Consider the following 12,238-nt stretch of genomic DNA (forward strand, 5'->3'; position numbering starts at 1 on the left):
CAGATGAGACTCCAAGGGACACTCTGCATATTCTGGTGAGTTTGAATCCAAAACTGAGACAGCTTATATCAAGAAAGAAAAACTCAAAAGCTAGTGCTACAAATATAAACCAAAATAATGAGCCTACAAAAGCCAACATTGAAGCCATTCCTATGCCAAGTAATCCACAGGGGAAAAACCTTCAACATGAATTTTCTCATAAATCCAAGTCTTCTTGGTTTAATGAGGTTAGCGGGGATGTTGTTTTGCCCGAAATATGCTTTGATTCAGTAGAAGGTATCTGTAAAAATGAAATGAAAGGATGTCCACGGCTTCATGCAAAGCGCCATTTTCACTGGCAGGTTTTGGGCGAGGACAAAAAATGGTACAATTTTTATGAAGATTTAGTAATGCATTTGGAACGGAGTTTTTGTGACCCAGCATGTGATGTCGTAAGTCTTCAGGTCTCTAATGCTTCTATTTTAGATCCACTGGCCAAAAATATCTTGAAATTAATAGGTGCTGATACATGGAAAGCAGATTTTGAGTCAATGACCCTTCACAATACTTCACAGAACAAAACACTAAATCTGAGGAGATTATGTACAGAGAAAATGCCATTACAGATGACAAAGGAAAGTACATACCTCTGGTATTTCAAGGACATCAATCAGGAATGGATTCTGTATGGAGGTATGGACAGCACACAAAACGACAAAATGAAAAGTAGTCTTTCATCTGTAGATATAGAGAAGCACTTCTCAAAAAATCCATCAGCTTCACTCAAATTTTCAACTTCATGTTTTGAATATATTTTGGACCTTACCAATATGTGTCAGATTAATCTACAGACAAATGTAAGGCGTAAGGTATGCAGACGACCGTACCCCCATCTTTTGCCAGGAAAAAGAGGCAATTCATCCCAGGCAATTAGTACTTTAAAAAGTCGGTGGGCTCACCAACAGAAAGGAGATGTGAAAATTCCTGAAATTTGCTTTTACTCTGTAGAAAGTAGCTGTAAGTTTGAGACTACTGGATGTGACAGGCTACATGCAAAACAACATTATTGTTGGCAAATATGCAAAAATTTATGTTCTTGGTTAAACTTGCAGCCAGAGCAAGCTAAATGTTTAGAGCTTGCATTCTGTGACCCTAATGAAGATGGTGTAACAATTCCCGTGGTAGATGACTCAAAACATGAGTTTCCAAATGAAGCTTTGCTGGATGTAATGGGTCGAAGTACATGGACAGCTGATTTTCAGCTTATGAAGTTAAGGTGCTCATCCCTAGGGGAAACACTGCAATTACGTCGATTGTGCAGTCAAATTGTTCCAGAATGCTCTCTCAAGGCAAATGAATATCATTGGTACTTCAAAGATATAAATGGTAAATGGATACTATATGGACAGTATGACAGCACTAAAAACCCAGGTATGAGAAGTAGTATCACTTCCAGAGATATTGAGAAACAGTCTCTAGAAAATCCTTCTGCCAAAATTCCTTTCCATACAGGATGCTACAAATATTTCTTAGATTGCTCTAAAATGACGCAGGTCAACCAAAACACAAAACAATGTCGAGATGTGAGGAAGAGACCTAAACCACACTTCAAACTGTCTGGTGAATTACCCAACGTTCCTGTCAATTTTCCAGTACACTGGGAAGTCATGTCGCCGAGTGAAGTTCTTAGAATTGAGAAACTCTTGCCCTCTTCCTCAGAATATAAGAAAGTCGCTAATCTTTTCCAGGGTAGTCTGCCGTCTGAAGTTAAAGTTGTGACAGTTAGTAGAATACAGAATCCCCTACTTTGGAAAAACTTTCAAAAGAACGTCCTCTCCAAGGAAGGCAATTCAGGTAAGAAAATGTGTCAACTTTTCCATGGCACCAGCCCTGGCCTCTTGCCAAAGATTTGCTATGACAATTTTGATGCCCGAGCTAACGGCTGTCCGAGCAGAGGAATTCCCTTCTCACAAGATGCTGCAAGTGCTTACAAATATTGTAAGACTACAAAAAATGGTCACAATTACTTAATAATCTGTAGTGTTCTGTTGGATAATTCCACGGTACGCCCAAACAACCTGTTGGGTGGATTTGGGCTATTTCTCAGGAGGTTACACATTGGCGAATGGAAAACAGATGTAACAGAAATATACCCTGAATATATAATTAAAGTAACCAGTAATGTAACGAAGAATCAGCCATGTTAACGAATTCCACTCCAACTCTGCAATATAGATACAAGCTTCACTTCATCGCCATCTGAACCATTGGTCTTTGGAGATGAGTGAGAGGGTGCAAGAAGAACCATTAGTCTTTGGAGATGAGTGAGAGGGTGCAAGAAAAACCATTAGTATTTGGAGATGAGTGAGAGGGTGCAAGAAGAACCATTAGTCTTTGGAGATGAGTGAGAGGGTGAAAGGAGAACCATTAGTCTTTGGAGATGAGTGAGAGTGTGCAAGAAGAACCATTAGTCTTTGGAGATGAGTGAGAGGGTGCAAGAAGAACCATTAGTCTTTGGAGACGAGTGAGAGGGTGCAAGAAGAACCATTAGTCTTTGGAGACGAGTGAGGGTGCAAGAAGAACCATTAGTCTTTGGAGACGAGTGAGAGGGTGCAAGAAGAACCATTAGTCTTTGGAGACGAGTGAGAGGGTGCAAAAAAGAACCATTAGTCTTTGGAGATGAGTGAGAGGGTGCAAGAAGAACCATTAGTCTTTGGAGACGAGTGAGGGTGCAAGAAGAACCATTAGTCTTTGGAGACGAGTGAGGGTGCAAGAAGAACCATTAGTCTTTGGAGACGAGTGAGAGGGTGCAAAAAGAACCATTAGTCTTTGGAGACGAGTGAGAGGGTGCAAAAAGAACCATTAGTCTTTGGAGATGAGTGAGAGGGTGCAAGAAGAAACGCCACGGCTCAAAACCTCAAGATACCTTTTCGCCTCATCCAGCGTCGTCATTTTGGAGTGGTAAGGAAATAACGTTGTCATTCGATGAGACTGTATTGGTGTCACTTTACCTACCAGGCAGCATGATGCATTTCTCGTGTTTGTCAATACATCAACACAGCAGTAGTATTTTTTTGTTTTCTAAGTATGAACGTCAGTTTGCAGTTAAGTTCAAACTCCCTTCCGAATCATGAACAATTAGAAGGTGTCTGCTGTCTTGTGTAATACCTGTCATTTATGTAATTCCTGCAAGAATTTACTGTTAAAGAAGTTGAGAGTGTTATTCAAATTAATTAATTGTTATTATTATTATTATTATTATTATTATTATTATTATTATTATTATTATTATTATTATTATTATTATTATTCTCTTGGGGAGGTTGATATAGTGATTCGCTTACATCATGATTATTATAATTCACAGGAAATCATTGTTTTGGAGGGTGAGATAATGATCCATATTCGTTGTTGCCACTATGTGTAAAGTTATTTTTTTCCGGTGGACACTCCTTTCCATATGAGTCACCATAGGCATTACTGTTATTCTCTGGAGATTCGAAAAAAATATTAAAAACTTTCCTCATTTGCTATTGGAATATGTTTGAATTTTTCTCTTAGTGCATAAAAAATCGCTTTGTAGTATCTTTCAGTAGATAGATGAGTGCTAATTGATTTCTTTTGCAATGGTTGTCTGATCTACGCATTCTTCCTCTAGTGTAGTCTAAAATATAAAGGAATATTTTTTGTCATTACAGGTTAAAAGCATGTGAATTTCATATTGTTCTTACACATAAACATACATATATATATATATATATATATATATATATATATATATATATATATATATATATATATATATATATATATATATATATATATATGCCATTACAGGTTAAAAGCATGTAAAGTTTATTCATTATTTCATATTGTTCTCATATATATTATATCTTGTAAAATGGAGAAATATATGCACTGTTTAACATTGTATTTTTATTGACCCTCTTCTTGTTTTCTGTGTCCAGTAAGTTTCGTACAAGAAATTCGTGTATAACGAAGCTGTTCGACCAGAGTCATTTATGGCGGCTGGTAAATCATTAGCTGCTCATTTAATTCCAACAAATGACCCGTGAAGACAAGTATCGCTTTTGCACGCTGACTATTTGTATCTCAGCTTCATTATTATCAGATTTTTTTATATACGTTTCACATGACGGTGATAGATCCTATTTTTAAGTTATGGAAGTATTTACAAAGCATGTACGGATTATCAATAGTCATTGTTCTTGGAACATTGCTATTTAGATTTTAGTTTTATGTAAAAGAAAACTATTGAGACGGCTATTTGTCTGTCCGCCCTCAGATCTTAAAATCTACCGAGGCTAGAGGGCTGCAAATTGTTATGTTGATCATCCACCCTCCAATCATCAAACATATCAAATTGCAGCCCTCTAGCCTCAGTAGTTTTTATTTGATTTAAGGTTAAATTTAGTCATGATCGTGCGTCTGGCACTGCTATAGGTGCCAACAATACAGGCCACCAGCGGACCGTGGCTGAGCTTCACATAGCATCATACACTGTACAGAAAACTCGTTTCCTCTTAGTCTCAGTTTTATAACCAAAAGAGATTTTGCCTTCGTCGATGACCATAGTCGTTAAGATGCCAGTTACGTCATGAAGCCAGTCCAGCACTATTTTCCTTCATAATGCATTTTATGTGGCACACTGTAGACAGCATTAAGGGTTTGCAGTGGTCTCAGGGCCCCAGAAGCATTGCTTTCTACCTTTTACAATTAATGAGTTCCTCATGGTGGTTCCCAGCTGGTTGTCCAACGCCTTTAACTTTTATAGCTCCCGTTTGTGTTATTCGTTAAGAACAACTTTTTCCCGCCCTGTCTGAAGAGGAAGGATACGATATACGACGTAGTGATGAGATCATGATAATACCAGACGTTTTATCTGTATTATTTGCTTGTCATCATATATATGCTACATTAAAACTGTGAGAACCAGGGAATTTTCAACGAATTGGTGAAATCACCAATTCACTAAGGGACATTTGATCCCTGAGGGGCTAGTACTAAACATGGCAAAACACATCTGATCTGGAGGGGTTAGTACTAAACACGGTGAAACAGGGTACATCTGATCACCGAGGGCTAGTCCTAAACACGGCGAAACAGTGTACATCTAATCACTGAGGGGCTAGTACTAATCACAGTAAAACTGTACATCTAATCATTGAAGGGCTAGTACTTAAGTTAAGTATACCTTAGTTTTACCAGACCACTGAGCTGATTAACAGCTCTCCTAGGGCTGGCCCGAAGGATTAGACTTATTTTACGTGGCTAAGAACCAATTGGTTACTAGGCAACGGGACCTAAAGCTTATTGTGGAATCCGAACCACATTATAGCGAGAAATGAATTTCTATCACCAGAAATAAATTCCTCTAACTCTTCATCAGCCGGCCGGGGGAATTGAACTCCAGCTCATCGAGTGATAGTCCGAAGCTCAACCGACTCAGCCAACGAAGGGCTAGGGCTAGTACTAAACATGGCAAAACAGTGTACATCTGATCCCTGATCCCCAAGGGGCTATTACTAAACATGCCAAAACAATGTACATCTGATCACTGAGGGCTAGTACTAAACACTGCAAAACAGTGTACATCTGATCCCCGAGGGCTAGTACTAAACATGGTGAAACAGTGTACATCTGATCACTGAGGAGCTAGTACTAATCACAGCAAAACAGTGTACATCTAATCACCGAAGGGCTAGTACTAAACATGGCAAAACAGTGTACATCTGATTCCCAAGGGGCTATTACTAAACATGCCAAAACAATGTACATCTGATCACCAAAGGCTAGTACTAACCACTGCAAAACAGTGTACATCTGATCCTCGAGGACTATCACTAAACATGGCGAAACAGTGTACATCTGATCCTGAGGGCTAGTACCAAACACAGCGAAACAGTGTACCTCTAATCACTGAAGGGCAAGTACTAAACACAGCAAAACAGTGTATACATCTGATCCCCAAGGGGCTATTACTAAACATGCCAAAACAGTGTACATCTGATCACCAAGGGCTAGTACTAAACACTGCAAAACAGTGTACATCTGATCCCTGAGGGGGTAGTACTAAACATGGTGAAACAGTGTACATCTGATCCCTGAGGACTATTACTAAACACGGCGAAACAGTGTACATCTGATCCCCGAGGACTATTACTAAACACAGCAAAACAGTGTACATCTGATACCGATGGGCTAGTACTAAACACAGCGAAATAGTGTACATCTGATCCCAAGGGGCTAGTACTAAACATGGTGAAACAGTGTACATCTGATCCCCGAGGGGCTAGTACTAAACACAGCAAAACAGTGCACATCTGATCCTGAGGGGCTAGTACTAAACACAGTGAAACAGTGTACATCTGATTTCCAAGGGTAGTACTAGACATGGTGAAACGGTGTACATCTGATCACCAAGGGGCTAGTACTAAACATGGCAAAACAGTGTACATTTGATCCCTGAGGACTAGTACTAAACACACTGAGGGGCTAGTACTAAGCACAGTGAAACAGTGTACATCTGATCCCTGAGGGTTAGTACTAAACACGGTGAAACAGTGTACATCTGACCCCCGAGGGTTAGTACTAAACACAGTGAAACAATGTACATCTGATCCCTGAGGAGCTTGTACTAAACACAGCAAAACAGTGTACATCTGATCCCCAAGGGGCTAGTACTAACATGGCGAAACAGTGTAGATGAATCACTGTTGTAGTAAGTAACTACTGTTATAAGTTGTAAAAAATTATTCTGTAAGTAATAGCGAGAACGTTAATGTTGACAGCTGTTAATGTTAACGTCAAGGCGTATGTAAAATAATGTTTAAACCACGTAAGAATGCTAATTTAAGTCTTTCTGCTTGATTTTTTAGTATAATTGTGAGAGATTAAGCAGCTAACTAGATATACTTTCCCGTCATTAATTGCTAGTATAGGAATGTGAATGCTAAGTGTAACGTATTTGTAGTAACCAAAGAAAACTAACACTCCTAGGAACAAGATCTTGGCATTTTAAGAAAAGGTGTAATTTTCTACCATTTAAGCAATGTTGTTCTGTCTATGTTAAAGATGACAGGCACTTTCATTCTTGGAAGTTTTTGCTCCATACAATTCAGTGATTGCGTCCCTAGCTGGTCCTGAAGTTTCTGCTCGTGGTTGTCTTGACTCTTGACCTATATCAAGGTGACTCATGTTGCCGCCACTCAAATGGTGGCTTCACACGCTTGTTGATATCGATGGATGCGTTTAGGCAACCGTATTAAAACTTCTCATCTATGTATAACTTTCAGAGCTTAAGAGTTAAAATAACCAATAAGAATATTTTTTTTTATCATATCATAATGTTATGAAAATGTTTATTTCGAATTTTTTTTTATGAACATTTGAACGTAACTTCGATAAACAATTTTTTTTCTTATCGAACGCGTCGGGGCTGGATGAACGAAAGTTTAGGAAACTTTCCGGTACTGTTTTTCTGAAATTGTCTATACATAGTATTTTCTTACAATTTGGATATATGTGATAGATTTCACTCTTATTAAACATACTATGGCCTTATTTTATATAAAACAGCTGTTTTTGCATTCAGAAAAGAGATATACTGTATATGCAGCATGTTATCTGCCAGTTTCAGATTTTCGAACGAAATCCAGTGCAGTCATGTGTCTTCTTAGAGCACTGGTATCTCACTTCCCGTGATAAGCTGATAACTGGGTTGGAATTTTCTCTTCACGCAATATTTTACACTTTGCTTGTCGAGGTGATTGTCTCATAATTTTATTTAATTTGCATGAGCTGGGAATAACTGCTAACTAAATCGCTTTGACGGCTTACTCATTAATAACGAAAATTCAATGGATAAAAATCAAACCCCTGCGTGTTAGTGTTTGTGTGAATGTACATGTTTGAGTAACAACTAGAGCACCAAACACAGTGAAACGATTATGATATCTGTGATGTTGTTGAGTAATGGCAACAACGGGTGGGGTTAGCAGTGAGTGACGGAGGAGTCAGCGGTACGCACCGCAAACCTGTATCCCTTGACCACGTACACGTAGTATTCGTTTCAGTTCAACGTCGACTGTAAGTGAAGTGTTACGGCTACCCAATCCGTCACCTTTAGTGACTCCTATATATTTAAAAGCTTAAGGCTAATGCATTCCTCTGGTGAACCGCCTCGCAGGTAGTGAAATGTGATATTCCGAATCAATTAAGCTGGAAACGGTAAACTGTTCTCTTGCAGTACTTCACTTTTGCAGTGGAGTTGCACTAAGGGACGTTCTTTGCACATTCCGTTGAACGAGGCTTTCATGCAAGTGTTACTAAAGTCAAATAGGTTATTTTTTTTTTTATTTGCGTACAGGGAAGTAGAACCGTTATTGATACAAGTGATCGCAATATCGCAAAGTTTGATTTTGGATGTTCATACATTCCTGCAGTGCATGGAAAAAGGAGCAGACACTGAACGCAGTTTTAAATGTTAACAGTATCCTCTTGTCTGAAGCAAACCTTGTAGCCTAAAAAGACCGTTCCAGTGTTAGTGAAAGGTGATAGTTTGCATCAGTGGTTACTGTATACAGAACCTGAATGAGAAAGTGATTAAGGAAATTTTCATATTCAGCCTGTTATCGAGGTCCTTGTGAAACACACACACACACACACACACACACACACACACACACACACACACACACACACATATATATATATATATATATATATATATATATATATATATATATATATATATATATATATATATATATATATATATATATATATATATATATATATATATATATATATATATATATATATATATATATAAAATTTCCCGTGACACTGGGTGGTTTTAGATTTAGAGAAACCATCAATACCGTTCGCTGCCGCATTCGTACGGCATAAGATTTCCACAAAATTATCCCCTTCATAAATCGACGAAGAGGCTCAGCAGAAATTCGTCGAACTGCCCTTCTCGCGCTTTGCCATTCACCTCTCGCGCTTTCTGGTTACCTTTCCAGTACCTCTTTACCTTTCCAGTACCTCTTTACCTTTCTAGTACCTCTTTCAAGCAATCTGTCCTTCTTTCCACATAACCAAACCATCGCAAAACAAACTTACCCAGTCTGTCTTTTGCACTAACATCTCATACAACAACAACTGAAAGTCTCGACGTTTCTCAGCCTTATGTAAAGATCAATGATCAACAAGAAAAACCAAGATCGGCAATTGGACTTGAGTCCGGTTGCATCTTATCAGTAGCCCGATGACTTGCATACAGTTGCATATGCGGAGCCTCGGTGAATGCCAGTATGTCATACGAAAGCTTACGGTTACTCCAAAATGTCTGTCACGTAGGGCAGAAATGAATGGGGAAACTGAATGTATAACACAGGGTGCAGTAGTGCGGTATGTGGTTGCTTAAATGCACATGACATACCAACATATCGTCGTCAGTCAGGACGTCGTCGTCAAGTTGAAATTTCAATTTGATCCATATCTATCTCGAGTAAAATGCAGGCTTTATCTCTGCATACTGTACATTGCCTGTAATGCGAAGGGACATGGAACTCTGGCTGACAACTTTTGCCGTAGCGAAATACAGTATTTCTTTGATCGTGGGCATAACGTAAGTTTTTATGCCAGGGTGCAGATTCGGTCTAGTTCCGAAGCTGTATATCTGTGCTTTGTTTCAGTAGGTTCAAGAAGTCAAAGAAATAAATAGATGAAAAGACCAAGTCTATCATTTGCATCATGTAAAACAACAATGACTTCCTTTTAAAGCCGTTTATGCTAGCTAGCTAGCTGTTGCTCGGTAAAGCATAAAGTACTTGATGAACGTGTTTATGACACCTTATCAAGAACTCTCTTAATGATGTTTCTTTGATTGGTTTGGGTAAAGAGATGTTCCTGTTCATTATTCTGATGTCCTTTAGAGGCAGAATATTTATACTTGATCCAAGTATAGTCAAAGAAGGAACTAACAAATATAAAGATTAAAGTAATTGTATGAAATTAGTCAAGAATAAATATTTGTATATCACAATAAATATATCGTATATAACAAGGTCTAAAGGATACCGTTTATAATTTCCGACATCAAGCCGACCTACGTCAAGCTGCCTCCATTATTATTCCATCAGGTGCTATTCTCCAAAGCCATTAACAATTACTAGATTACATTATTAGTACAAAATTTTCATCTTGTCTTTACAAATGTTGTAAGTGAAGTAAATGGTGACTTGTTGTTGAATGCAACTAATTTATGTATATATGCTCTGACAATCAATTATGTTCTTGAACTTCCTTATATGTATTAACATTTAAACATTGTTTGTGTTAAACTTATTTTGCTCGCTAAGAATTACAAAAGTCATATGAATGATGATTTCATTAAATTCTAATTAAAGTATATAGGAGCAGGACATCAAAGATCTTTTGATGGACATATAAAAAGAGCAGTTCTGGTTTCTTAGCCAGCTGTGTGATCCTAGAAAATCTTAAGTTATCTAGAAGTACAGTATAAGTGAAGTAGGGTTTTCCCGGCCATTTTTTAAGTTAATGCTCTAGAAATAACTGTTACAAGTGAGGGAGATTTTTAAGATACTTGTGGTATCAAGTTTGAAGAAGTAACTGTAATGCTCAAGAAATTAGGAAGGATTTCTTGACTTAATAATGATGTTTTGGAAATAACCGAGTCTTTTTAGATATTTTGAAGTTGGTGTTCTAAAATTAAGTGTATTTGTGACTGAAGAAGTATTTTGGATATTTGAAAATTATGAAATAGTATTTTGGGTATCTGAAAATTATGTTTTGTCAATAACTTCGTAAATGAAGAAGAACCAGTTGAGTTCCCTTTAAAGTTAATGCTCTACAAATCTCAAACTATGTGTCTACTGTAACTACATTATTATTATTATTATTATTATTATTATTATTATTATTATTATTATTATTATTATTATTATTATTATTATTATTATTATTTCAGAAACCAGATCATTATCCTTTGGCAAACAATAGAATTAATCTTGGGCAGAAGTGTGGTAACAGAAGATGTAGTCTTAATGTAGCAGTGATAAATTCTTACATCTTCTGTAGAGTTTACCTTGGCAGAAATAACAGTCTAGGATATAGTACAGTAAGGTATAAATACTCATTGACTTCTTGAGCTACTCTACTGGATGACAGCAATATAATAAAAACCTATGGAATTCTATGCTCCTCAGATTCTGGAAGTCTTAATTTTGACAGCTGCAGAAGATAAATCCCCATCCTATTGTGAAAATTTTACTTTTTTGCAACCTTGGCTTATAGAAGGTTTTTGGCAACAGTGGTACAATAAGAAATCTAGGAATTAAATCCATGGCTGCATATGAAAATTCTACATTTGGCAGAAAAGGTGTAACAGGAGGTAAATCCTGGTGAGCTTCTGGAATCTCTACTTATGACAACATTTATGCAATAAAGACTTCAGGAGATAAATATTCATCAGCATCTGACAATTTTACTTTCTCCAAACATAGTGCAATAACAAATCAAGGAGACAGACCTTCTTCTCGAGGTTTTGGCCAAAGTGATGCAGTAAAGGAGTCAGTAGTAGACACCAGGACTGCTTTTGAAAGTTTTACATTTGGCAACTGTGATTTAATAAAAAGTCTAGAAGATAGATCTTCATCTCCATCTGGAATCTTTATTTCTGGCGACAGTAATGTAATAGCAAATCCAGAAGCTAAATCCATAACTTCCTCTGACAGTTTTACATTTAATGAATAATCCAGGAGATAAATTTTTACCTTCCTCTGGAACCTTTACGTCAGACAACAGGATGCAATAAAGAACATCCTTGACTGCTTCTGAAAGATTTACACATGGCACCAGTGGTTTAATGAAGACTCAAACTGATAAATCTTCACCTGCATCTGGAATCTTTACTTCTGGCAACAGTGATGCAAGAATACGGAAGCTAAATCCATGGCTACATTTGAAAGTTTTACGTTTGGCAACAGTGGTTTAATGAAGAAGCAAGATGATAAATCTTCCCCTGTATCAGGAATCTTTACTTCTGGCAACAGTGATGCAATAAAGAATACGGAAGCTAAATCCATGGCTACATTTGAAAGTTTTACATTTGGCAAGAGTGGTTTAATAAAGAATCAAGGTGATAAATCTTCCCCTGCATCAGGAATCTTTACTTCTGGTAACAGTGATGCAATAAAGAATACAGAAGCTA

General features: G+C 37.4%; 1 protein-coding gene across 6 annotated transcripts in view; it reads left to right on the top strand.

Moving 5' to 3' along the window:
• LOC136836282 (zinc finger CCCH-type antiviral protein 1-like) overlaps positions 1-3,905 on the top strand; it is a 28,627-nt gene extending 24,722 nt beyond the window's left edge. For 5 of the 6 annotated variants that reach the window (XM_067100332.1, XM_067100334.1, XM_067100336.1 and 2 more), the window contains one exon: positions 1-2,397. This exon is cut by the window's left edge. In XM_067100332.1, the coding sequence (XP_066956433.1) occupies positions 1-2,186 (2,186 nt within the window). In that variant the 3' untranslated portion in view covers positions 2,187-2,397. The other variant, XM_067100331.1, reaches the window with a different exon arrangement.
• Positions 3,906-12,238: the final 8,333 nt, after the last annotated feature.

Source organism: Macrobrachium rosenbergii, chromosome 56, assembly GCF_040412425.1.
Source record: "Macrobrachium rosenbergii isolate ZJJX-2024 chromosome 56, ASM4041242v1, whole genome shotgun sequence".
NCBI lineage: Eukaryota > Metazoa > Arthropoda > Malacostraca > Decapoda > Palaemonidae > Macrobrachium > Macrobrachium rosenbergii.